Raw genomic sequence first — 24,955 nt, forward strand, 5'->3', positions numbered from 1 at the left:
GACCATCCTGATTGTGTTTGCTTAAAGTTTAGTCAGTCTTCATTGACACCTTTTGTTTATTCATTCATCCATTGATAGACTTGTGGGCTGCTTCCACCTCTGGGCTATTGTGCAGAGAGCTGTACTGAACATTCTGGAGGAGTATTTGCTTGAACATCTGTTTTTAGTTCTTTGGGGCATTTACCTAGAAGAGGAATTGCTGGGTCATGTGGTAATTCTATGTCTATCTTATTGAGAAACTGCCATACTGTTCCATGTGGACACATTTTTAGCATTAAGAAGAAACAAAAGACAAGGAATCCAACTCAAGCCCACAATGTTGTGGTGTAACCCCCATCTTACAAAGGACGCCTCAAAAAAGTTGAATTATGGAGTCATTTATTAAAGGCCCGTGACTGACGAGGGGCTAAAGCTCCAAATCTCGCAGCCCCGAACAGCTTGCCACTCTGGCTTATATTGGCAGAATATTACAAAGGTATCGATTACATCTTTGGGTCTGGAATGAAGAACCTGTTTCGCGAAAAGCATTTTACAGAAGTGAAACTGAGCAAGTTAGTTATCTAAAGTATCTACGAATCACTGAATCGACAGAAACACATTATCTGGGACCACCGGGACAATTTAAAATAATTGTGCTGTCCAGATTCTGGGATCACTGAGTCAACAGGAATGCACTATCTTTAGCTACTGAGGCAATTTAGGATAATTTGTGCTCTTATTCCGGGACCACTGAGTCAACCGAAACTCAGTTATCTATCCTGGGTCCCAGTCTAAACCTCACAATGACCCAAAGTGTTGCCATTATCACTCTTCTGCAAAAGAGGAAACTGAAGTCCAGAAAGAGACTGTATTTAGCCCAAGGCCACACAGCTGTGAGTGGAAGACCTGGGGAGCGAGGCTCATTGCAGGCAGCTCCCACTGACTCTCAAGCTTAGCATCCACAGGAGAGGAGAGAAGGAAATATTTGAGAATTCAGTGGACAGAGACTGGTTCTCCTGGCTCAAAGAGGGAGCACCTTCTCCAGACGGTGGCGGCGTAGGCCCTAAGACCTGAAAGATACTTTGAGTTTATTTGTAGAGATGCAGGGTCCGCCACTCCAGGCAGAGGTGTCAGCCTGAGCAGGGGAAAGGGGCTTGGCATTCTGGACAAATTTGGGGAAGAGCAGGTGAGGGGGTTGAGCTAGAGCAAAGGGGACCGAAGAATAATGGTGGAGACAATATTTGTAAAGGAGCTTGGGGCCTTGTACATAAACAGAGGTGTTTGGACTTTGTTTTGCAGGACAGGAGAGAAACAGATAGAGGTTTTTGAGAGGAGAGGAAGTGACCAGAAAGAGTCCTATGACCACCAATCCCGGGGACTGTGTGACGGGAAGAGGCTGTGGGAAAGGGGGAGGTTGGACAGCGCATGTGGTGTGTCCAGCCATGTGGACAGTGCTGTGCAGCTCTGCCCTGGGCAGGGACCAAGGCAGCAGGCGTCGTTCACTGTGCTGAGTGCTCTTGGCAAAAGGTTTTGTTCTCTGATTTATTCTCTGGGGTCCTTCTTGTCGAAGGTGAACCCTCACAGTGTCAGAGGGCTGTCCATTTCCTCACCAGAAGGCAGAATTGTACAGTGGGAAAAGTCTAGCCCCAACTGTGGGCTGTTAACTGAGGAATACTAAGCAAGGTAAATTGCTTTATTCTTTGACTGGAGGCCCGGTGCATGAAAATTCGTGCACTTGGAGGGGGTCCCTCAGCCCAGCCTGCACCCTCTCTCAGACCGGGACCCCTTGGGGGATGTCCACCTGCCAGCTTAGGCCCACTTCCTGGGAGATCAGGCCTAAGCTGGCAGTCAGACATCCCTCTGGCAGCCCGGGAGCCTCAGTCAGACATCCTTAGCGCTGCCGAGGAGGCGGGAGAGGCTCCTGCTGCTGTGCTCACAACTGTTAGCCCGGCTTGTGGCTGAGCGAAGCTCCCCCTGTGGGAGTGCACTGACCACCAGGGGGAAGCTCCTGCATGGAGTGTCTGCCCCCTGGTGGTCAATACATGTCATAGCGACCAGTCGTTCCTGGTCATTCCTCCATTAGGGTCAATTTGCATATTATCCTTTTATTATATAGGATTGTTACAATTCTCTTTGTAATTAAAAACAGCAAAATAAACTCCTATACCTATTTCAGGATAGTTTGAGGAAAATAACACCTTCTCTCTATAGAATACACTTACTTTTACCAAGAGGCAGCAAGAAAGTATCAGCATGAAAATATAAATATTCAGAACAGTGATCAGTTTGGGTATGAGCAGAGGGGATGATGAGTGCACGTGACTCACTGATGTCAGAAGCTGTCCTGTGTGAGGATGGGTGCTCAGCAGGCTCTGCCTGGCTTCTTCCAGCAGCTGCTGTCAAGGGTGCCTCCTGTCTTGGCTGTGGCCTTCCCATCCAGAGCCTGCCTCCCATGCCCTTTCATTTGCATGTGTCCGGCTCATGTGACATTCATGACATTCATAACACCTAACTGCTCCCCTGCTGGCCCGATCGCCCCCAACTGTCCTCCCTGCCTCTGTTGGAGTGGCAGGGCTGAGTGCTGCATTGCTATCCCAGAAGGTTCTTCACTTACTTTGATGCGTCAGGACTTGATCTGAGCACCAAGTCACCAGCTTCAGAACATCGCCTCACCCACTCTCAGAGCAGGTCTGGGCCCCAATGTTGTCCTAAAGAGTGGGGAGCCTTTTGAAATGTGTTTTTTTGGTCTGTGTGACATTTCATGTAAATGTATCAGAGATTTGTCACCTAACTTGCAAAGATTTTTAATATTTAGGAAGTTGATGTGATAAAAAAATACTTTTCTAGCATGCAGTTATAAAGCAGAAAGAAATTAAGTTTTCAAAGGAGAGGGAGGGCGAGATGGGGCTTCCAGAGGTGCTCAGGGATGGTTTGTTGAGCTCAGGGCCTGGGGAAGGTTGTACTGATTCCTGGTCCTTGGTCTCATTTCATGCAGCAAATCTGCACAGCCCCACATTCGGCTCTCAGGGGTTCACAGAAAAATTGAGAGGAAGGTAGAGAGATTTCTCCTACACCTCCTGCCCTCACATACACAGCTTCCCCGTTATCAACACTCCCACCAGAGAGGAACATTTCCTGCAATTGAGAACCTACAGTGACACATGATATCACCCATAGTCCATAGTGCATCATGGATCACTCTCAGTGTTGTTCATTCACTCTGTGGGTTTGGACAAATGTATAATATACTAGAGGCCCGGTGCATGAAATTTGTGCATGGGGGGGGGTGTCCTTCAGCCCAGCCTGCACCCTCTCCAATCTGGGACCCCTCAGGGATCGGGCCTAAACTGGCAGTTGGACATCCCTCTCACAATCCGGGACTGCTGGCTCCTAACCACTTGCCTGCCTGCCTGATTGCCCCTAACTGCTTCTGCTTGTCAGCTTGATCACCCCCTAACCACTCTTCTGCCGGCCTGATTAACACCTAACTGCTCCCCTGCCAGCCTGATCGCCCCCAACTGCCCTCCCCTGCTGGCCTGGTCATCCCCAACTGCCCTCCCCTGCCGGCCTGGTTGCCCCCAACTGCCCTCCCCTGCAAGCCTGGTCCCCCCCAACTGCCCTCCCCTGCTGGCCTGCTCTCGCCCCCAACTGCCCTTCCCTGCTGGCCTGATGGCCCCTAACTGCCTCTGCCTGCCTGATCACCCCTAAATGCCCTCCCCTGCCAGCCTGATCTCGCCCCCATCTGCCCTCCTCTGCTGGCCAATTTGGTTCTGATTGGTTGGTTTCTATGCCAGTCAGCATCAAAAGCTCCGCCTCCTAGGCAGCCATTGGCTCCTCACACTTCACCCAGATTTGGTTCTGATTGGTTGGTTTCTATGCTAGTCAGCGTCTCTGGGCCTGTCAACAGGGCCTGATCAGAAAGGTGGAGCTGATCAGCCCCGGTGGAGGCCTGGAGAGAAATGGAGGTGCAGCTGCTGGCCAGGCCCAGAGCGAAAGAGAGAGGCAAGTGCTGATCAACAGCTGCCACAGAGGCAACAGATCAGACCCTGCTTCTCTCTTCAGGCCTCTCTCTGGGCCTGATTTGCAGCCCCCTCAGCAGTCAGTGCTGGGTCACCACGCCTGCAGCTGCAGCAGTCAGTGCTGGTCACCACGGCAATCCAATGCTGACTGCAGGACTGACTTCTGGTTGGTCGAGCCTCCAGTTGTTGTGGATATGACAGACCCAGGGTTTTTATATATTAGGATATCCATCACTATAGTATCATACAGAGTAGTTTCACTGCCCTAAAAATCCTCTGTGCTGTCGACTCATCCTGTTTCCGTCGTTTTGTCTTTTTCAGAGTGACATAAAATTGGAATCCTACAGTATGCAGCCTTTCGGATTGACTTCCTTCACTTAGCGTGTGTGTGTGTGTGTGTGTGTGTGTGTGTGTGTGTGTGTGTGCAAAGTCGCTTCATGTCTTTTCTTGGCTTGATAGCTCATTTGTTTTCAATGCTGGATAACATTCCATCGTGTGGACATGTATCTATCCATCGCCTGCTGAAGGACACCTTGCTTGCCTCCGAGGTTTGGCGAGTATGAGTAAAGCTGCCATGAACACACATGTTCGTCTTTTGTGTGGACTTGGGTTTTCATTTTCCGTGGTTATTCTGGGGCTTCATGAGGCCACAGCCACGCCGCCCAGTTGGCTGAGCTGCAGTGGCGGCTCTGGTTTACCAGCTGATGGGGATTTCATGTTGACTCCTACTCAGGTCAGCATTATTGACTCCATAGAAGTGGGAAGTTAATTCCAGGAGAGAAGAAGCAGAGGGAAGAGAGCCCCAGTTCTCACTCTCTTTCACGAATTATACCTCAGTGAGGAAATGCTTGCCCCAGTCCTTGGAGGACCCCTCCCCTGGCTTCCCCAGCTCACTGGGTCAGAGGGAAGGGTGTCATGTGGCTGTGGTAAGTGCTCCAGGTCACAGTGAGGCCTCAGTTCTGGCCCAGTTTCTGCAGGTCATTGACTCCTCTGTGCTGGTGCTCCTTCTAAGGTGCAGGGTCCTCAGAAAGTCCTCCAGTTTCTGTGAATTGCTGACCCTGGGAAAAGAGAACTGCCTCATGTTTAAATGACTTCCGGTGCATATTAGTCACAGGTTAAGATAAGTAGAAAGCATGCTCTTTGAGCAGAAACATTTCACCAAATGTAACCCTTCCTGCTGTCCTGCTGCTCACTGGAGGATGTGTCCTGGAACATGGGAACAGCTGTCTCTCTGGGCTTGGATTTCTAATGGAGGCTAATAACTGAAGCCTGGGTCAATAGGAAAGATGGGAGCGGTCAGCTGCATCTCACTAGGATTGAGAACTGAGGGGCCTTGGGCAGCTTTGCCACCTTTATTGACCAGAGCCACAGTGTAGATGAGGGTAAGAGCTGCCTTTGAACAGAAGCAGGTATCACCAGGTAGAAGGGAAGACAGCTGCTAATGATCCTCCCAGTCCCATTTCACTAAGTTGAGAGGAGTCTGAATTTCTGTATGCTAAAAAACCTCCTTTTAGGAGAAAATCACTGTAATTATGCTGAGGGTGAGAGTTGAAACCCTTGTCCAGGGGTCCTCAAACTTTTTAAACAGGGGACCAGTTCACTGTCCCTCAGACTGTTGGAGGGCTGGACTATAGTTAAAAAAAAAAAACTATGAACAAATTCCTATGCACACTGCACATATCTTATTTTGAAGTAAAAAAACAAAATGGCAAAAACACCTGCATGTGGCCCGCGGGCCGTAGTTTGAGGACGCCTGCCCTTGTCTAATTGTAGGTTAAGCAAAACATAAGCATGTGGTGAGTGCCAAGACTGTAAAGTTTGCCAGCAGACAAGTCACTTTGAAATGGAAGCTCAGCCCCAGATGTTTGGCAGTTTTCCGTGAGGGTTCCTCCTAGCCTGACTGCCGCATACCTTTTGGATGCAAAAACCCCATCCCCAAATGCCTGGCAAACTTCTACTCAGCTTTCAAAACCTAAAATGGCATCTGCTCTGTGAAGCTGTTTTTCCCTCCTCAGGCTGTTTAACCATTTGTCTGTCTACCCCTCCCTTCAAGGCTTCCTCATGGTGCTGTCTCCTAAATACACTGGCCATGCTGTCTGGTCTCTCTCCTGGGATTTGGTGAGGACTAGAATGCATGCAGCTGTGAGACCCTGAGCATAGCAGGTGCTCCCGATGAAGGTGACTTCTCTCTGCAGGTTCCTTGACCATTATTGGTCGTGCTTGCTGCCCCTGCTCTCGTGGCTGTCTCTATAGGGTGGTCCTTGTTGGGCGGGGAGTGCATGAGAACAAGAGCAGAAGTCACACAGATGATAAGGGCTAGGGCAGGGATTTGAGTCCTATGGCTCTGCCTGAGACTTCTTCGATGGAGTCGATCTGTCTCATATTTGCTCTACTTCCTTTCCCGCTGCCTCCCATCTTCCCCAGCGTTATTGTCTTTCCCAAAGAACCCTGCCGTGATGTAGCTGCAATAGAACAGCTTTAGTTTTGTCATCTTTGTCTCCAGCAGTTTTTCAGGCTTAATTTGCTCCAAGACCTACTTGTTCATCTTTTTGGCGATACCTGATACCTATAGAGCTCTCTTTCAACACCATATTTGTAATGAATCTACAGAAGCTGAGCAGGATCGTTGTGGATAAGACACTGTGGATGTCTCTTATTCACAGGGTCACCAGGAGTCAGAGCTAACGCAACAGCACATGACAATAACAAAATGTCAACGCAAAAGTGATGCTACAGGCAAATCAGCAGTGTCATGAAAATAAATTTCTTTCTGGAGGAGAAGCAGGTCTTTAGGCACAGTGCTCTGCTGGGCATATGTGGAGAGGCAGAGAGTGGATGGCCAATGACCATAGACTTTGGTGCCAGACCCAGAATCAGATCCCTGCCCTACTCCTTCTCATCTGTGTGATCCTATACAATTTTCTTGGTATTTCTGAACCACAAAGCCTTGACCTATAAAACAAAGATAATATCACTTATATGGCAGGTTTTGTTTTTTTTTAATGAGGATTAGAATGTATGTAAAGCTTCTAAAACTGTTTCACAGGACCTCAAAAATGGCTGCTATTAATGATAAGTAAAGTGTTACTAACAAGAAATAGTACTCATGGAGGACAGACACATGGACACACAAGATACCAAGGTGCATGAACATATCTCTGGAACTCTGTGCTCTTTGTACGCTTTGAGGTGTGCAGTAATGGGACTCAAACCTTATGTCCTTACATTCCTCTTTAATGGACTGCCCTCATCAAAATGCCATTTCATTACTGCTTTGGCACCTAATTTAGTAAATTGGTATAGCTAATGTGGCATGTGACTGTCTCTTTCTCACTTCAAAACGTCCTTTATTGCAAAGCTAGCATGGGTTAGAAGCATTTGAAGTGAAAATTAGTTGAGTCGTGGTAGATAGTTGTAGAATTTTGATTTTCTGCTTATGGTATTTTAAAAATTAGATTATGCTTTGTTTCCATTGAACAAAAGAAGGTAAATGGTGGTGATGTTTTTATTAAAGTAGAAATTTTCACTTTTCAATGACTAGACGGAATATAGAAGATGAGACTAATCACTAGAGGATTAAATTTTGCCAAAGCCAATTTAGGAGTCTTATCTAGATAAAACCCTCTTGTGGCAGAATAACATGGTAAATGTGAAGAACATGCAGCAGATGTCAACCCAGTCACTTGCCAGGCAACTCAAGGAAAGACCAGTTTCTAAAGAGAAGAGATCCACTTCCAAATACATTACGAATGCTAGATGTCAGCGTCAAAGATTGGCCCGTGAAACCCCGAAGTTCTAACCAAATTGTATAGGGCTACCACTGCATGCCTGAAGTCCTGGTGTGGTGAGGACTTCAGAACTTCTTCAAGGTGGAGATGGACTCTTTTCTGGCAGGTCTGAGCTCTGAGGATCATCTGTCCTGATAATTCAGTATCAAAGCAAACACTACATTTCAAGGAGTAGATGGATTAAAATAACCACCAAGACAATTGGAAGGCACATCAAGGAAGGAGAAGAGAGGGGAGGTCAGGGGCGAAGGACAGAGAGGAAGAAGAAAGAGAAAGAGAAAGGATGAAGGAGAGAAAGACAGACAAACAGAATGCCTGGCATGCCTTCTGAAGTCCTGGAACCCCAAGTCATCTCCATCCCTTCTCTTTTTTCAGTAGAACTTTATACATTTTGCATTTCCTTTTCAGGTTTAGCTAAGTTCAGACCCTCCTCTGTAAGCCCACAGTGCCTGATGGCAGCCAGGTCAGGCAGAGGCTAAGTTGAACCTGTGAAGTGGTTCCCAAGGGCAACCTTGACAGTTGAAAGGTATGGCAGGAGCCCCAGGTATGAAGCTAAGAAGTGTAAGCACTCCTTGCCTCAAAGGTGAGCTTAAGTCACCAATAAAAGTGTCTGTCTTGGGAATCCTGGATCTCTAAATAAGGCTGTAAATGATGCACAAATGGGGCCTGTGCTCTATAGGAGGGTGTACTGAGCTTTTAGAGCTACTGAAAAAATTAATTGGCTAAAGGACTAAATCTGCAGTAGATGCCAGTCAGATGTGAAAGGATGTCTAATGCAGAAAAACCTTTTAAAAAGGACTCATTAACTGAGCACAAAGAGTATTAATGTAAGTGATTTCTAATTCATTAAGTTAATGCTTTGGCTTTTCAGCAGATGAGAATTCAAATGAGGCCCCTATCCCACTTGGAAGTCAGGCTTCTGGTGTCTGTGGGTCTCACCACGCTAGGACATGGGCAGACAGCTTTACTGCTGTCCGTTAGAGTTCAATGCACAGTCTCATGTCAAGATGAGGCCAAGATTGGCTTTTCCCTGGGTAGGTTGGAATTGAATGAGAATAGGTAGATATCACATGTCAAGTGTTATGTGAGCACAGTGGTTAAGCTGTGATACAGAGGGATTCTCCTGTACTGCATCAGTGTCCTCATCCTATTCCCGAGGTTGCTGCACTAAACAGTACAGCAGACATAGGGAGAAACTGCAGATATTTTGCTGCTTTGGCTTTTGCTAGCTGTGATGGGACTCCCACCTTGTACTCCAGAGTGATAGGGTTTTGGCTGGTGATGCAGGCTGGCAAAGAATTCACAACTATAAGAAGAGATAGATGCTGAGAGAAAATTTATTTTTACTTTCCCCAAGGGAAAGGGCAAGTGCATTGCTAATCATTACAAGAGCGAGTAATAAACAGTGGCCTGCTCTTTTAAAGGTTAATGGCTGCTGTTGCTAGGTGACAAGGAAAGGAGGGGGATTTGGGGCTCAGAGAGCTGGCAGATGTCCTAGGGAGGTGTCTTATCAGTATTCTTCCCAAGCCTGTGAAACATGCTTAGAGCAAAAGTGATGAAGAGTTCAAAAGAGGCTTATTTGAAGAGGTTGGGAAAGGGAACTTCCCACTACTAGTAACTAGAGACTTCTTGGTGCAAACTATCCCCGAGTTGTAAAAATAGCAGGGAGGAGGGGTATGCAAGAATGTAGCCTTGTGCCCAGCCAGCATGGCTCAGTGGTTGAGCATCGACCTATGAACCAGGAGGTCACAGGTTCAATTCTTGGTCAGGGCACATGCTCAGTTGTGGGCTTGATCTCCAGTGGAGGCAGCTGATCCATGATTCCCTCTCATCATTGATGTTTCTTTCTCTCTCTCCCTCTCCCTTCCTCTCTGAAATCAATAATATATGAATATAGCCTTGAAAATAACTTACCTTGTCTTGCAGTTTGAACAGGGGTGCTGTTTGAACCAGAGGAAACAACAATAACAATCTTGGGGTGTAATAACCAGGAGCTTCTCCTAGATTGTGGAAGGCTACAGCAAGGAAAAAGGAAGGCCTTCCTTCTGTCCTTACATGGGGGACAATGCAAAGGAAGGAAAGGGGAAGTGTGTACTTGTGATGTGGGGAGAAGAGCCAGGGGCCTTAGGACCCTCTGGCTCATCAGGTTTTGGTCTGGAGGTCCTCAGGTGATCCACAAGGGCTGGCACAAAGGCAAGTAGCTGTAAAACAGGTGACACAAAGAAAGCTGCAGTGAAGAAGAGACCTGGAAGACTCTAGCTATAGGCTCTGCATTCTCTTCATGAATGGGGACTTAGGTGAATAAGAAATCACAAATGAACACAGAAACACAAATATACATGCCATCCTAAAGAATGTTCAGTGAGATTTAAAATAAACAACCCAAATGCATTCTCTGCTAGCAATTTTTAATCCCCACCTTGCCCTGCCTCTCTCTCAGGAAGAATATTCTAATGGTGGAGGGTGGGGCACACTATTTGAGTCTCTGGCATGGCCTCCTCTGATTGTGCTTCTGCACCAGAGCAGTGGCTCCTGGACACTGTGGGTTTACACATGGGTCATCATTCCAAAAAGTAATCCCAATCCCAGTAACAGCCACTCCCTGTCTCCTGTCCCCCAGCCCTAAAAGCCACTAATCTGCTTTCTGTGTCTATGGATTTGTCTATTCTCAACATTTCGTGTGAACAGAGTCAGCTAATGTGTGATCAGCTTTGTCTGATTTTTTTTGTTCAGTATAATGTTTCCAGAGTTCATTTTGGTTGTCATGTTATGAGCACTTCACTGTTTTATGGCTGAGCAAAAACGCATTGTGTGGATGAACCACATTGTTTATCCATTCATCTGTTGATGGACATTTGGGTTGTTTTCACACTTTGACAATTGTGGATAGTCCTGCTATGAGTATTCATGTACAAACTGTGTGGGACTGTGTTCCCATCCATCTAAGAGTGGAATTGCTGATCCATTTTACATTCCCACCAGCAAAGCATAAGGGTTCCAGTTTGTGCAGATTGTTGAAGACATTTACTATTGCCTGACTTTAAAAGAAATTATTGTTGAAAGTATTACATATGTCCCCTTTCCCCCCATTGACCACTTTTGTTTCGACGTCTCCAGATCTATTTTGTTTATCACTTTATTTTGTTCATTAGATTCCACATGTGAATAAGATCATGTGATACTTGTCTTTCTCTGACTGGCTTATTTCACTTAGCATAATACTCTCCAGGTCCCTCCATGCTGCCTCAAAAGGGTAAGAGATCCTTCTTTTTTTCTGCTGCATAGTAATCCATGGTATAAATGTACCACATCCTTTTCATCCACTCATCTACTGATGGGCACTTGGGCTGTTTCCAGATCTTAGCTATTGTAAATTGTGCTGCTATGAACATAGGGGTGCATACATTCTTTCTGATTGGTGTTTCAGATTTTTTAGGACATATTCCTAGAAGTGGGATCACTAGGACAAATGGCAGTTCCATATTTAATTTTTTGAGGAAACTCCATACTGTTTTCCATAGTGGCTGCACCAGTCTGCATTCCCATTAGCAGTGTAATAGGGCTCCCTTTTCTCCACATCCTCACCAGCACTTGTCATTTGTTGATGATAGCCATTCTGACAGGTGTGAGTTTATACCTCATGTTGTTTTAATTTGCATCTCTGATGATCAGTGACTGAGCATTTTTTCATATATCTCTTGACCATCTGTATGTCCACTTTCAAGAAGTGTCTATTTAGGTCATTTGCCCATTTTTTAATTGGATTGTTTGTTTTTCTTTTGTTAGTTATATGAGTTTCTTATATATTTTAGATATTAACCCTTTATCAGATGTATCATTGCCAAATATGTTCTCCTATACAGTGAGCTCCCTTTTCATTTTGTTGATGATTTCTTTTGCTCTACAGAAGATTTTTATGTTGATGTAGTCCCATTTGTTTATTTTCTCCTTAGTTTTCTTTGCCCTAGGAGATGTATCCGCAAACATATTGCTATGAGAGATGTCTGAGATTTTGCTGCCTATGGTTTCTTCTAGGATTTTTATAGTTTCATGACTTACATTTAAGTCTTTTATCCATTTTGAGTTTATTTTTGTGCAATATGTAAGTTGGTGGTCCTACACATTTTTCTGCTTGTATATGTTCAATTTTCCCAACACCATTTATTGAAGAGACTCTCTTGACTCCATTGTATATTCTTGCTTCATTTGTCAAATATTAGTTGAGCAGATTGGCTTAGGTTGATTTCTGGGGTCTCTGTTCTGTTCCATTGATCTATATGCCTGTTCTTATACCAGTACCAGTCTGTTTTGATTTCAGTGGCTTTGTAGAATAACTTGATATTTGGTATTGTGATCCCTCCAACTTTGTTCTTCTTTCTCAAAATTGCTGTGGCTATTCGGGGTCTTTTTTGGTTCCATATAAATTTTTGGAGTATTTCCTCTACAGCTGTGAAATATGCTGTTGGTATTCTAATAGGAATTGCATTGAATGTAGATTGCTTTGGGTAATATGGACATTTTAATGATGCTAATTCTACCAATCCAAAGTATGTTGTTCCACTGGTTTATATCTTCCTCTATTTCCTTTTTCAACGTTTCATGTTGTTCCACAGCTCCCTTAACCCTTTGCACTAGCTTGCTTTTTTCTCGATTCCTTTATTCTAATGCTAACCGTGTCGAGTCACACTCGACATCTGAGTGCAAAAGGTTAAGCTGCCCTCCTGTTTTTTAATTGTTTTTTCTTTTTGGTTCTCTGATTGAGTCATTTTTTCTACCCTCTCTTCTAATTCACTTACCCAATCCTCAGCTTCTCCTAATCTGCTGTGTATTCCTTCAAATGTGTTCTTTATTAGTGCTATGTCATTCTTTATTTCTGAATGTGTTATTTTTAATAGTTATTATATCTTTTTCATGCTGTTGAACATCTTTACCATCATTATTCTGAACTCTATATAAGATAAATTTCCTATCTCCATTTCATTTATCTCTTTTTCTGGAGAATTCTCTTACTCTTTCATTTGGGGGTCTTTTTTGTCTCCCAATTTAGGCTGCCTGTTTGGTTTTGTGACTATGTATTAGGTAGGTCTGCAGGGCAGTGTCGAATGCTCTTTTTGACTAACTAGATCAGGCAAAGACCCAAAACCTCCAGAGACTCACCTCTGCCTACAGGCTGATTAGATTCAGTCTTGAGTAGCCCTCCGGCAATTGTCCACAGATGTGATGAGCGTTTTTTTCAACAGGGTGGGGCAGTTGCTTCTGCTTGGAGGTAATTGTTATTCTCAGTCTCCCAATGGGCCTCAGAAACTCCACACTGTGGGGCAAGTTGTTTTCCAATAGGGTGGATCAACTGTCTTCCCCCCCAGGCAAAAACCACCTGGATAGCAAAGGTCTGCCTGAGAAAAATGACCTCTGCAGCATGAGGGTATGACTCAGCACAGGAAACTGGTGTGTCTGCCTTCTGAGCTCTAACCCCAGAGCCTCCAACCCTGGCTTCTGCTCACAACTCCAGTCCACTCTGCCCTCCCTCTGCTGGAGCACAAGGTGAGTGTCTGCACACAACATTTTGTGCATTGGCCCTTTAAGAGGGTGCCTGCATTTTTAGCCATCTCTTCCTGGCAGACAGCAACCCTGCCACATTTCACAGCCAGATGTTATGTGGGCACCTTTCTCGGTTCTGGTGCTTTCTGCTGGTGAACCCAGCTTGGGGATTAGATGCCAGAGTTTTCCTTGGCAACCCTCCACACCTGAGATATCTCTCCACAACTTCAGCTGCTGTCTATGGGTCCCTGGCCAGCCCTTTCTCGATTCTGCTCTTCCTACCAGTGTCTATGCTGTCTCCACTTTCCATCCTTGGTTATCAGAGTTCTCTCCAGCTAGTCTTCAGTTGATTATTCAGGATTTTCTTTCTTTTTTTTTTTTTTTTTTTGTATTTACTTGTAATTCCTGTTTGGTCCTGGGAGTGTGTGTAGCATCCACTTGCTCCACCACCATTTTTAATCTCCAATGGTTTAATTTTTATTAGAGAATTTTAAATTGATTTTTAGAGAGGGAGGAAGGGAGTGAGAGAGAAACATCAATATGAGAGTGAAATATTGATTGGCTGCTTCCTGCCCATTCCTACCAGGATCAAGCCCACAACCCAGGCATGTGCCCTGACTGGGAATCAAACCAGCAACCTTTTGATGGACGGAATAACACTCTAACCAACTGAGCCCTAGCTGGTTGATCTTAACCCCAATTGAAACTTAGAATATTCTCACTGATGGAAAGGAGCAAGTAGATACTGGGGGCAGTCAAACCTGTGATGCCTGGTTTGTTTGAGGTTGGGCAGTATCCCCTCTGTGGCCTGCTCACTGTCCCTGGCACAGTCCAGGCTTATTTCCCCATTATCTGTCAACCCTGGTTTGTTCTGATTGAGGCCAGTCAGTGTCTGTCTCCAACTCCATGCCTCCGCCCAAGCTGCTTCTTCTGACTGTTCGTTTCATTCTGTAGGGAGCAGTTGTTAGGATTTCCCCACTCATTGGGCCCAGCCACTGTTCATAACGGGAATTTTGGCTACATGGACCCTGACCCTTACATCCTGGGGAAAATAACATGCAGGCAAAGTTTTTCCAGCCAGAGGCTCTTTAGCCCTAGCCCTAATTTCAGGGGGTTGGTTTTTAATTCTTCAGGTATTTTGAACATGTGTCCGCTGTCAGGCCAGTAGTGGGATGCAGCATCGAACAAAATCAGGTGGGGCTGATAGTCTGGGTGAGACAGGAGAGTAAGATGCTAGGAAAATTAATTGGCAAGTGAAATAGGGAAACTGAGCCAGAAAGCTGAACAAACTGGCTAAGCAATTTACAGCAGATACAGAAGGTCACCTCCCCAGATATAACATCTAAGCCTCAGTTGTATTTCAGCTCCAGACCCAGAAAAGCAGCAAAACCAGGTGGGCAATGCCAGGACCAGCTGCAATGACTAATGACCCCCCTGCTTTAGTACTGATGGAGACTATGAACATGAAAGGATACACGTGGAAAGCTGATGAATATTCTGTTGAGACCTTCCCTAAACTCACAGCCTTAAAAAACCTTCAAAACAAAGAACCTGGCATAAGCTTTCTCTCCCGGAGCATGCTCCTGCCTTTGCCTTCTCCTTCTTCTTTCCCCACAGGTGTGCAACTGCTAAACTCTACGGGTCCCCATAGACTTGCAACCAAGGGAGCAATGGGCAGTGGCAGCTCACTCCAGCTTAACCCCCTGAACCTGTCTCCCAGGCTCCCTTTTCTCTGACTTCCTAGTGATCCAAAGCAGCCCTGCCTAGGCTCTCCTGTTGCTTCTTCTATTGTTTCACTGTCCCTAGCTTTAATAAATGTACCATCAAAATCACCTGGACTTATATTGTGAAATCTTTCCTGCACGAAGTCAAGAACCCATACACTACTGGCCAGCCCGATGCAGAGTGCTCAGGGCCAGGTCTTTCTGGTAACACAGGGATCTCCATTGGTAACTGGTTGTTAGATTCAGGACCAGTGCTGTGTGGAAAGCACTGGGTAAGGGAGATTGGGTCTTCTTGGAGTCTGGAAGATGAGTGAGTTCTTTGTTTGCACTCTTCACCCTGGCTCGCTGGGAGAGCTGGAGGAGCCTGACCTAGCCAATACTGCCTCCCTCACGTGCTCCACACCAGCTGTGGTGCCTGCCCTCACTCCCGGGGAGCCAGCCCCCTCAGTATGCATGGTGTGGTGGAAAGGCAGCACTTTTGCTAAGTCCCACCGCTGCGATGATCTCTGTAAAAGATGGGGCGGGTGCCACTGTGCACATACCAGCACCCATGTCTCCACGGGAGGACGTTAAGCCCCTAGCAATATTCATCTGCTACATCTGAGTGATGAGCTGTAAAGTTGACATTAAAGGTTTAATTATTATTAATGCCTTGCAGAGTGGCTGGAGTTAATTATCCTGTAGGCATCCCAAATGCATTTCCCGTTTTCTTTCATGTCTTTTCCCTAATGCAGTGGTCGGCAAACTCATTAGTCAACAGCCAAATATCAACAGTACAATGATTGAAATTTCTTTTGAGAGCCAAATATTTTAAACTTAAACTTCTTCTAACTCCACTTCTTCAAAATAGACTTGCCCAGGCCGTGGTATTTTGTGGAAGAGCCACACTCAAGGGGCCAAAGAGCCACATGTGGCTCGCGAGCCGCAGTTTGCCGACCATGGCCCTAATGTCATGACCTCACCTAGTATACTGGTGGCTCAATGACAATCTTTGAAATTAGTTCCTCTACAGGGCAGCATATGCGAAGTGAGAGAGGGCATGAGGATGAGGACCGCCAGGGGGCAGAAAGGAAATGGCTGCAGAAAAACCCACTTAGTTTCCTTGGCTGGGCTGGGGAGGCTGGAATTTCAGAGTTCCTTTGTTTGCACCCCCACCCCCCCTGCTGCCCCCATAATAATTGCTCACCTGCCCCTGGGCCCTAGTCATGGACCAACTATTTAATCTTATAAAGGGCTCTGAAGGTGAAAGGTACTGGGGCAGTGCTGAGCATCACCATTTCTGAGTGCTTCCTCACAGTGAGAACCAGGCCCTGACCCCGGACTAAAGTGCCTCTCAGCACCGTCTCTGACTGATATTTTTGCCCTCCAAAATGTGTCTTGCATCTTAAAAAGGTTTACTGCCCTCTCAGTTTTGCTCTATCAGATGCTGATCTTGGCAGTGCAGTGGGGTTTAGTCAGGAGTGGTGTCTCTCTCTTTCTCTGCCCTTTCCACCAAAGGTTGCTGAAGAGCATGGCTGTCTAACCAGACATGCTGCAGCCACTGAGGCTGCTTGCTCCCAACCCTGCCCTCTGACCTCCGGGCCAGGGGGTGGTTAGCCCTGTCCAGGCTGCCCCAGGAGCAGTGGTGGGCTACGTGCAGCCCACTTCCTAACCCTGCTTCTGCGGTCTCAGAACCTGGACTCGTCCTTTCACGGTTCACATGCTAGAACACCTGCTCTTTCCTCTGTGCAGAACTGGTACCAGCAGCTCTTCCAGACCTGTGTGAGGCATGCTGTTGCCATGTCAGATAAGTTTGTCACTTCTAACTTTTCCCACTTCCCCATACCCCACCCTATCTCAGGAATAACCTGGGCATAAATGAATTAACAAGCATCTGATAGGGCATAAACCGTGTGCTGGGAGCTCTCCTTGGTCCCAGGATTGTCAGGCAAACACAGCACAGTCCTGTTATGGGGCCTTGGTGGAATAGGTCTAACCCAGTGGGGAGTGAAGGACAAGGGCCTCCAGGACGAGGCGAGCACAGCCTGGGATGCTGCCTGGTTTGGGAGAGAGAGAGGGCACAAGGGGCTAGCAAAGATGGACAGTTCAGAATCACATGCTCCTTTGGAGCAAGGATGCTGCCCACTGTGGCTGCACACAGACAGCGGGCAGGAGTGCCAAGGGCTGTGCCTGGAAGCTGTGCCGATGTCGGCACGGAGAGCCCGGGTTCCAAGGCAACCCTCTCTGAGGACAGTGGGTAGGCAGGTAAGCACAAGGTGGTAAGGCCAGCTCTGCATTTGGGCTTGTAGCCTCCTGCTGAGGACCTGCTGGAGGGGGTAGCCATGGTTTGGGTAGGGGAGATGAAGGGTGGGGCGATGGAAGTGGAAGTGTGCGCAGGATTTCTTGGTGAAAATCTAGAAGTGGCATCGACAAGATTTGAGGATGAACACTGAGACTGAGGGAACCGGTGGGCTCAGGACAAACAGAGGGTGCTTGCTTACTGGTGGGTCGGAAATTAGGGGGTGGGGCTTGAGGGACAAACAGTGACCTCATTGAGTTGTGGTACCTTGAGGCAGTTAGATTGACATAAGTCCGGTAAACCAATGGTCATTGGCACCAATTCAATGCCAATAAGAATCCCAAATTTGGGGCGCAATGAAGAAGGAAACTTTATTCAGTGCAAAACAGCTCAGTTGTGATACAGCACAGCTGTGAAAATAGCAAGGTTGTAAGGTAGCCCTCAGGCCAGGACCCTTTCCAGCTAGAGGGCTCCGCTCCGCTCAGTGGTCTGCTCCACTCTGCTCTGAGACACCTTTGGTGTCTCAGTTCAAGCAGGGAGCCACGGTCTTCTGTGGAAAGGGAAAGTGTGAAAGCTGACTTATATAGACAAGAGTCCTTACCCCTGGTCCCTGATTGGTCCATCTTCATGCAAATGAGGACTCCAAATCCTCAAAATTTGATTGGTCCAAAAGGCACTGTGCTGATTGGTCAGAGTAGAGTCACTCTGCTTGGCTGGAGCTGTGCAGCTCTAATTCACCAGGAAAGCCTCAGTCCTCTTGTTGAAATAGGATTCCTGGGACTCCTTTATAAGGGCTGGCTCAGGTGCAGGCAGGCAGTTCAGGGCAGGCTTCTCCCTGAAGTGCAGTTTACCTGTGAGACCTCTATGCAGAAGTGGCTCCTCTGCTCTGTTTTTTTAAAATTTGAGTGCGGTTAGCCACAGGACCTCTTTCTAGTAAGTGTCTTTTTTTTCCAGGTTCACAGTCCACTGCTCAGAAGAGAAGTTGGAAGCACAGAGAATTCAGAGTCTCCATGTAGCAGCAGCTAGAGACAGGGACTGTGAAAGTGGTCATGCTGGCCAGGGAGGCCCAGGAGCACAATGCTCAGACAGGTTCAGCTATGCCCACCCTAGAGAATCAATGAAAGAGGTGGAGTCCTCCAAACATCAGGAGTGTGTCCTCCCAGGAACAGGGAAGACATACTACTCCAGAGCACCAGCCCTGCCGCAAGGCAGTGCCCGTATCTGTCTTCACTGCACCCAGCCTCGCTGGGCAAGTCGGGCCAGGATTGTACAAAATGCAAGTAAGTGGTGCTTACAAGTGGCCTCTGTATCAACAGAGCTAGTAAGCTGGTGGTGGGCAGGCCAGAGTGGCCATGCCAGTGTGTCCTCAACATGGGGTGAGAGGAGGTGTCTGTGTTGAAATGGCATGAAAGTGCAGAGAGGGAGGCTGAGCATTGAAACCAAGTACACACTGGCCATTCCTGCTCGCCCTTGTCCACATTGAAGAGAGGACCAAACAGCCTCAGAGTCGATGTCTCTTACAATAAATACTGCTTTTGAGCATGGCCCTCTTAGTCTGGGGACCAGAGGAAATGGAGTCTGTCCGTGACAAAGTGATGTTTTCTTTTGTGCGCCTAGTTGAGGCCAGTTTTTAAGTTTAACAGTAAGTTCTCTTCTTCAACACATCTCACCTCAATGGGTCTATCAACTTCTCCATGTGGTCACTGGTGAAAATACTGCGATCACAGAAATAAGTAAATGTTATATTTAAGTTTTAAAGTTGTGATACACCGAGTTCAAATAGAACAAGATACTCTGTCCTTTTGTAAGTTTAACCTGAGGGCTGCAGCAGGCTTTCTCAGCTCAGCGCCATGGACGTTCTGGGCCGGGGAATGCTGGGGAAAGGGTGCTGTGCATTGTAGCAGCATCCCTGGTCTCTACACATTAGATGCCAATAGCACCGATTTCCCAGTTGTGACAACCAAAAATGTCTTCAGAGATTGCCAGATGACCTCTGGGGGGCGAAATTGTCCCCGATTTGGAACCCCCGGGCTGGGGGCTGACTGGCTCTTGTGTGGCCCCCAGCCTCTTCTATTCTTTTCTGATCACAGTCCTTGGATTGTAAGTAGCACTTTGCCCGGCTCTCTAAAACTGGGGCCTGTGCCAGTCTGCTGTGCATGCAGAGCAAAGCCTGCCAGGAGGAATGTTGCTGGAAGCAAACTGGTGTTTTCCTCACTGAGTTCTGCAATCGCCATGTGTTCCATTTAGTGGGTTAGTGGTGCTGTTTGGCAGTTTGCCAGCAGGTTCCCTCAGCTCCTGTTGCCATTGCTGACACACAGATGTGGGAGGCGGAGGTGCAGCAGGCTAGTAAATCCTCCGCCCCGAGCTCCCCATGCACTCCTGCCTCGGGCCTTGTGCCTGTATTGACTGATTCAAAGACTAAAGAAATCCTTGGCATGGGCAGCCCTGGGGAGAAAATGCAGCTCTGTTAGGAAAACCGTTGAGTTTTGACACAGGAACAAGAGTAAGGTTTTTGTTTGATTTTCTGCTGGCATAGAATTGGCCTTTGGCAAAGCTTACTCAGCTGAACCAGTGTGGGCCACCAGAAAACAAGAGGAAGAGAAACCCAGGTGGCATTGGCCTTTATGAAACAGTGAGAGGAGCCAAGGACGTGAATGATGACATCAAGTTTCAGAGTAGTTCAACAGCTTACCACTGAAGCGCGTATGATGGCCAAAATTCTGTCTGGGTTCAGAGCTAGTCACTGTTGGAGACCAAAGATGGCAGATCACTTTTGGAAGTGTTACTAACCTTTGACAGGGTAACAGGAACACCCCATGACATTAAGGGATACTATTTTATGCTCTTCACTAGCGTACCCCGTTGCAGGAAAAATCCTGCAATAGGGTTTCCTGCTGCACTCTACCCCGCCCCGCCTCCGCTCCTCGTCCCCCGGCCCGCCTTCTCCACCAGCCCGCCCCGCTCTCCTTCCTTCTCCCCCGGCCCCGCCTCTGCTCCTCCCTTGTCCTCCGGCCCGCCTTCTCCGCCAGCCCGCCCCGCTCTCCTTCTTTCTCCCCTGGCCCCGCCTCCACTCCTCCCTTCTCCTTCCCCCAGCTTGCTTGCTTCTCCGCAGCTTTGCTCCCTTCATCATCTCTTGGCTTCTTTCTAAGCTGTCTTGATATGCAAATTAGCCACCATCTTTGTTGAAGGTGATTTGCATACTCATCCTGATTGGTTGGTGGGCGTGGCTTGGTGTAGTGAAGTTGCGGTCAATTTGCATATTTGTCTATTATTAGGTAGGATATTGTCTGGCAGGACCAGACTGCTGTAGCCATCAAAAAACTACGAGTCATGGTTGAGGGGGTCTGTGACAGCTGGGACTTTTTAGAACTTACAAAACATTGAGGGCCACAGTCCCAGGGTGGCCTCCACCTTCCACGGCTGGGCTGTCTCTGGGACTGCATGTCACAGGCGTGTACCATGAATGGAAGGACACAGTACTCAGTGCAAGTCTCTTGCCTCAACTTGAAACCCCCTTGAGGCATGTTCTGAGTTGCTGGGATGTTTCAGAGATAAGTAAGGAGAATATTGTTGGGAGGTAATTGTTGGAATTCTGGCAGATAGAAATAGCTCCCATTGGAGATAGATCAAGTCAGCACAGAGAGGTGGATGAGAACATTCTGGAGTCAGAGCCCTAGGTGGAGATTCTGCCCTAATTAACAGGTGTTGGGCTTCAGACCAGTTACCTTCTCTCTCTCCATGCCTCAGTGTCCTGACCTGTAAATGAAGATCATTTAGCTCCTTCTTCAGTCTTTTTCGGCACAGAGTGAGCGGGTGCGTGCCAAGGCCAAGGGCAGTACCTGGCCCCTCACACACACGACTGGGGAAGGAATGACATCATGGGCGCCTCCAGTGAATGCTGTTGTCCAGGCAGGGTCATGGGGTTGCATGTTCCTGGGACAGGGATCTGTTCCTTTGAAACACTCCCCACTCGAGGGCATCCCTGCATGTGCCCAGGCATGGAGCCCACGCTCCAGGCCGCCCAGGCAGCAGAAAGGCCACGTTCAGTAACCCGCCTTGTGTTTTGCTTTCAGAATCCTTCCCAGCTTCCCTGTGGCAAAGCCCTCTACAGTTACGAGGGGAAGGAGCCTGGTGACCTCAAGTTCAGCAAGGGGGATGTCATCATTCTGAGGCGCAGGGTGGACGAGCACTGGTTCCACGGGGAGCTACGTGGCACCCACGGCTTCCTGCCCGCCAGCTATGTGCAGTGTCTCCGGCCCCTGCCGCCCGTCCCTCCCCAGGGTAAAGCCCTGTATGACTTTGAGATGAAGGACCGAGACCAGGACCAGGACTGCCTGACCTTCACCAAGGTAAGCTGGCCTCTGTGCACAGCCCTCGCACAGCAATTCCCCACCCAGAGCTCACGCCTTCCCCCGCGAATCCTGCTTCTGCCCAGGGTCTGAGTCCCACTGGGCCTCCTAAACGGCAGAGGAATCTGTCCGTCTCCCGAGGAGGTTTCGTTGGCTGGAGTGAGATGGCACACAGCCTGACCCATGGCTGTACCAGGAGCGACCAGGACCCTTCCTCACCTGAGTGGTGTCTACGCGGTGACTCTGGCGGGAGGAATGAAGTCTTTCCCGGGCTCACCCTGCGAGAGGCTCACCAGGGAAGCCGCGGAGATCCCTTTCAGGTCGCAGGGCTGGGTGGCTGGACCCAGAAACCGGCACGTCGCCATCCCATCTTCTGGAGCACCAGGTGGAGGGTGGGCAGGTGTGCTCAGGTCCCAGTCTTGCCAAGAGGGGCCTGGTTAGGGAAAAACTGACCAGTATTGGCCAGTGGCATGGAGGAGAGCAAGTAAACAGCCTTGAGGGCTGTACTAGTGAGCATCAGAGGACGAGGGCGACAGCCCTAAGCCCTTCCCATCCATTCTCACCTGGGGCCTCCTCCTTGTTTTCAGGGAGGCAGCAGGGCGCCCTGGAAGCTTCTGCTCATACTTGGAGGCTCCTGTGGGTTTGTTACCTGTGCTGGGCTTTGTCTTCACAACCACAAGGCTCTGAGGGACGTAGTTGGAGCCTGTTGTCCACCTCAGAAACGTCCAAGCTGTAGAGAATTTTTACAATAGTTGGAGCCAAACTGAGGGCATATGCCAGGAGCAAGGTCTCAAATGCTTCACAGAATAACAGTTTGAGGCTTGTTTTTGCATTTGGAATTAAGGAGAGAACATAAGGAAGGTTACATGGAGGTGGGAGAAAGTGAGGCAGGAACTAGATTAAAGGATGTTAACAAGATGATGTGCTCTCTTGAAGGTGGTCACAGTTTATTCAAAGGTGTGTTAACGTAGATGCACAGAATCAAGGGACAGTGTTGACTTAAGGCAAAATTAAGCCTTTTAGTAAATTACAGAAGTGATATGATTGGGGTGTCACCTGCCCAGTTAGGAATTTATGATCAGATTACCCTGTGAGGTTACTTTCCATAGAAGCCCTTTTCTTCCCTCCCCTCCCCCGCCCCCCACATAAAGTTGTAAATAACAGAGCTGGAAATCGAACTCACATCTCTGACTTGAAAGCCCACATTCTTTCCACTTCGGAGAGGACATTGGTGCCTGCCTGCCTATCTGTCTCTCTCTTCATCTGTACAACTCGGCTGTGGCACTGAGCTGTCTGTACGGCTGCTGGGGTATTGCGCACACCAGTTTCGAGCAAAATTTGCATGTCCAGTGCATAACTGCCGTTTGTCTTATTCCATCCTTCAGCCTGACAGTGAATAATCTATTTTTCACTCTGGTGTTCTGAGGCTAATTCCAAGTGTCTTCTGGCTGATGCAGCCTCCCAGGAAGCCAGCATCCAGGCTCCTTCCTCCCCCGCAACCCCCACCCCCACCCCCCAACTCTCCCCTCACCCTCTTTCTCTCAGTCTGAGGTGAGACTGGCAGGCAGCCCAGTGTCAGGCAGACAGAAGCCCTGCCTACTCCCTTCTCTGACCAATAGACTCTCCAAAGCTGCCCTGAAGATGAACCCCTCTGGGAGCCCTGGTGCTCTGTGTCATAACTTTTGACCAAGAGCAGGGACCCCAGTGACCTTTCGGGGTCCACAGGGGCCCTTGCTAACCTTGTATCTGGGCTCCAGAGTTTCATGAGTGAAGAGCTCCCCGAAAAGGGACAGCTGCAGAGAGCCCCCCCGCCCCATCCCCACCTCTGCCCCCTCTGGGCCCTACCCTTGCCCCGTCCTGCTTTACACTGTAAGGTCCATTATTTCAGACTCCGCCCAGGACACTCATCTGCAGGGTGAAGACCGTGGGGCCCGAGGACAGAGGGGCATGGTCCACTTCACAGAAATGTAGCAGCCCCGCCCTGCGGGGGCCATGCAGGATCCCAAGGGTGCAGACAGACTCACCGCTTCCCAGGAGCATGAAGTCCAGTGGGAGAGACAGGGAACAGCAAGTCTGGGACTAAGTGCTCAGAAGATAGTTTCAGAGAATAATGAGGCACTGGTCACCCAGGAGGCAGACCTGTATGTAGTAAGGGCTCTAAATATTCAGGGATAGAATTTAATATTTGATACTTAAAGAAGCATTAAGGTAGTCCTCATGGGTAAAACTAGAACGCTCTTAGGCTTCCTTAGAGTTATTCTGTGGTTGGTGGTGTTTTTACTTTGAATTATGTTGGGGGCGGGGGGTTGTTTTGTGCTGGTCTCAGTCTATCAAAACCAATGTTGTGGCTGGACCAGCCCTTGTGGTTCTTACTATGATTATAAAACATCATTCAGCAGTAACCATCAGGAACCTTTGGAAAGACAAGGTTTGTTACATACAGTGAGGTTTAGATGAGACTGAGCGCATGGGCCTGGGGTCTGCTCTTAGTCAGGTCAAGGGTGGGGGCCTAGGTTTCCCGGGCTCACTTGTTGGTTTGTTTTTTTTTTAATCTGTATTGTTGAGAGTATTACAGATGCCCCCCCCGCCCCCGTTGCGCCCCTCCATTCAGTTCCCTCCCCTCTCCAGGTCAACAGCACTATTGTCTGTGCACATAGGTAATGCATATATAAATTCTTTGGTTAATCTCTTCCTTTCCCCTCCTTCTCCCTTCCCTCTGAGATTCCTTAGTCTGTTCATGTTTTCATGACTATGATTCTATTTGATTCATCAGTTCATTTTGTTCATTAGATTCCTTGTTTGTTTATTTTGATTTTTAGATTCAATTGTTGATAGATACGTATTTATTGCCATTTTATTCGTATTTTTTATCTTTTTCGTCTTTTAAAAAAATAAATCTTTATTGAAAGTATTACATATGTCCCCTTCTAAGCCACCTCCACCCCCACACACACACCTTCCTACTCCCCACCCCAGGCCTTCACCACCTTATAATCTGTGTCCATGGGGTATGCATATATGTCCATGGGTTATGCTTTGGTTGATCTCTTCCCACCACCCACTCTCCCACACCTTTTCTCTGAGACGCCACAGTCTGTTCCATGTTTCTATGTCTCTGGATCTATTTTGTTCATCACTATTTTGTTCATTGGATTCCACATATGAGAGAGATCATGTGATACTTGTGTTTCTCTGACTGTCTTATTTTGCTTAGCATAATACTCTCCAGGTCCCTCCATGCTCTCTCAAAGGGTAAGAGATGCTTCTTTCTTACTGCTGC

General features: G+C 47.8%; 1 protein-coding gene across 1 annotated transcript in view; it reads left to right on the forward strand.

Moving 5' to 3' along the window:
- The window catches only part of SH3RF3 (SH3 domain containing ring finger 3), a 257,852-nt gene that overhangs the window by 136,626 nt on the left and 96,271 nt on the right, over window positions 1-24,955 (forward strand). Inside the window, exon 2 of the mRNA XM_079776959.1 lies at window positions 21,400-21,675. Within this exon, the coding sequence (XP_079633085.1) occupies window positions 21,400-21,675 (276 nt within the window). The remainder of the gene's footprint in view (window positions 1-21,399; window positions 21,676-24,955) is intronic.

The sequence above is a fragment of the Cnephaeus nilssonii genome (assembly GCF_951640355.1).
Source record: "Cnephaeus nilssonii genome assembly, chromosome: 7".
Lineage (NCBI taxonomy): Eukaryota > Metazoa > Chordata > Mammalia > Chiroptera > Vespertilionidae > Cnephaeus > Cnephaeus nilssonii.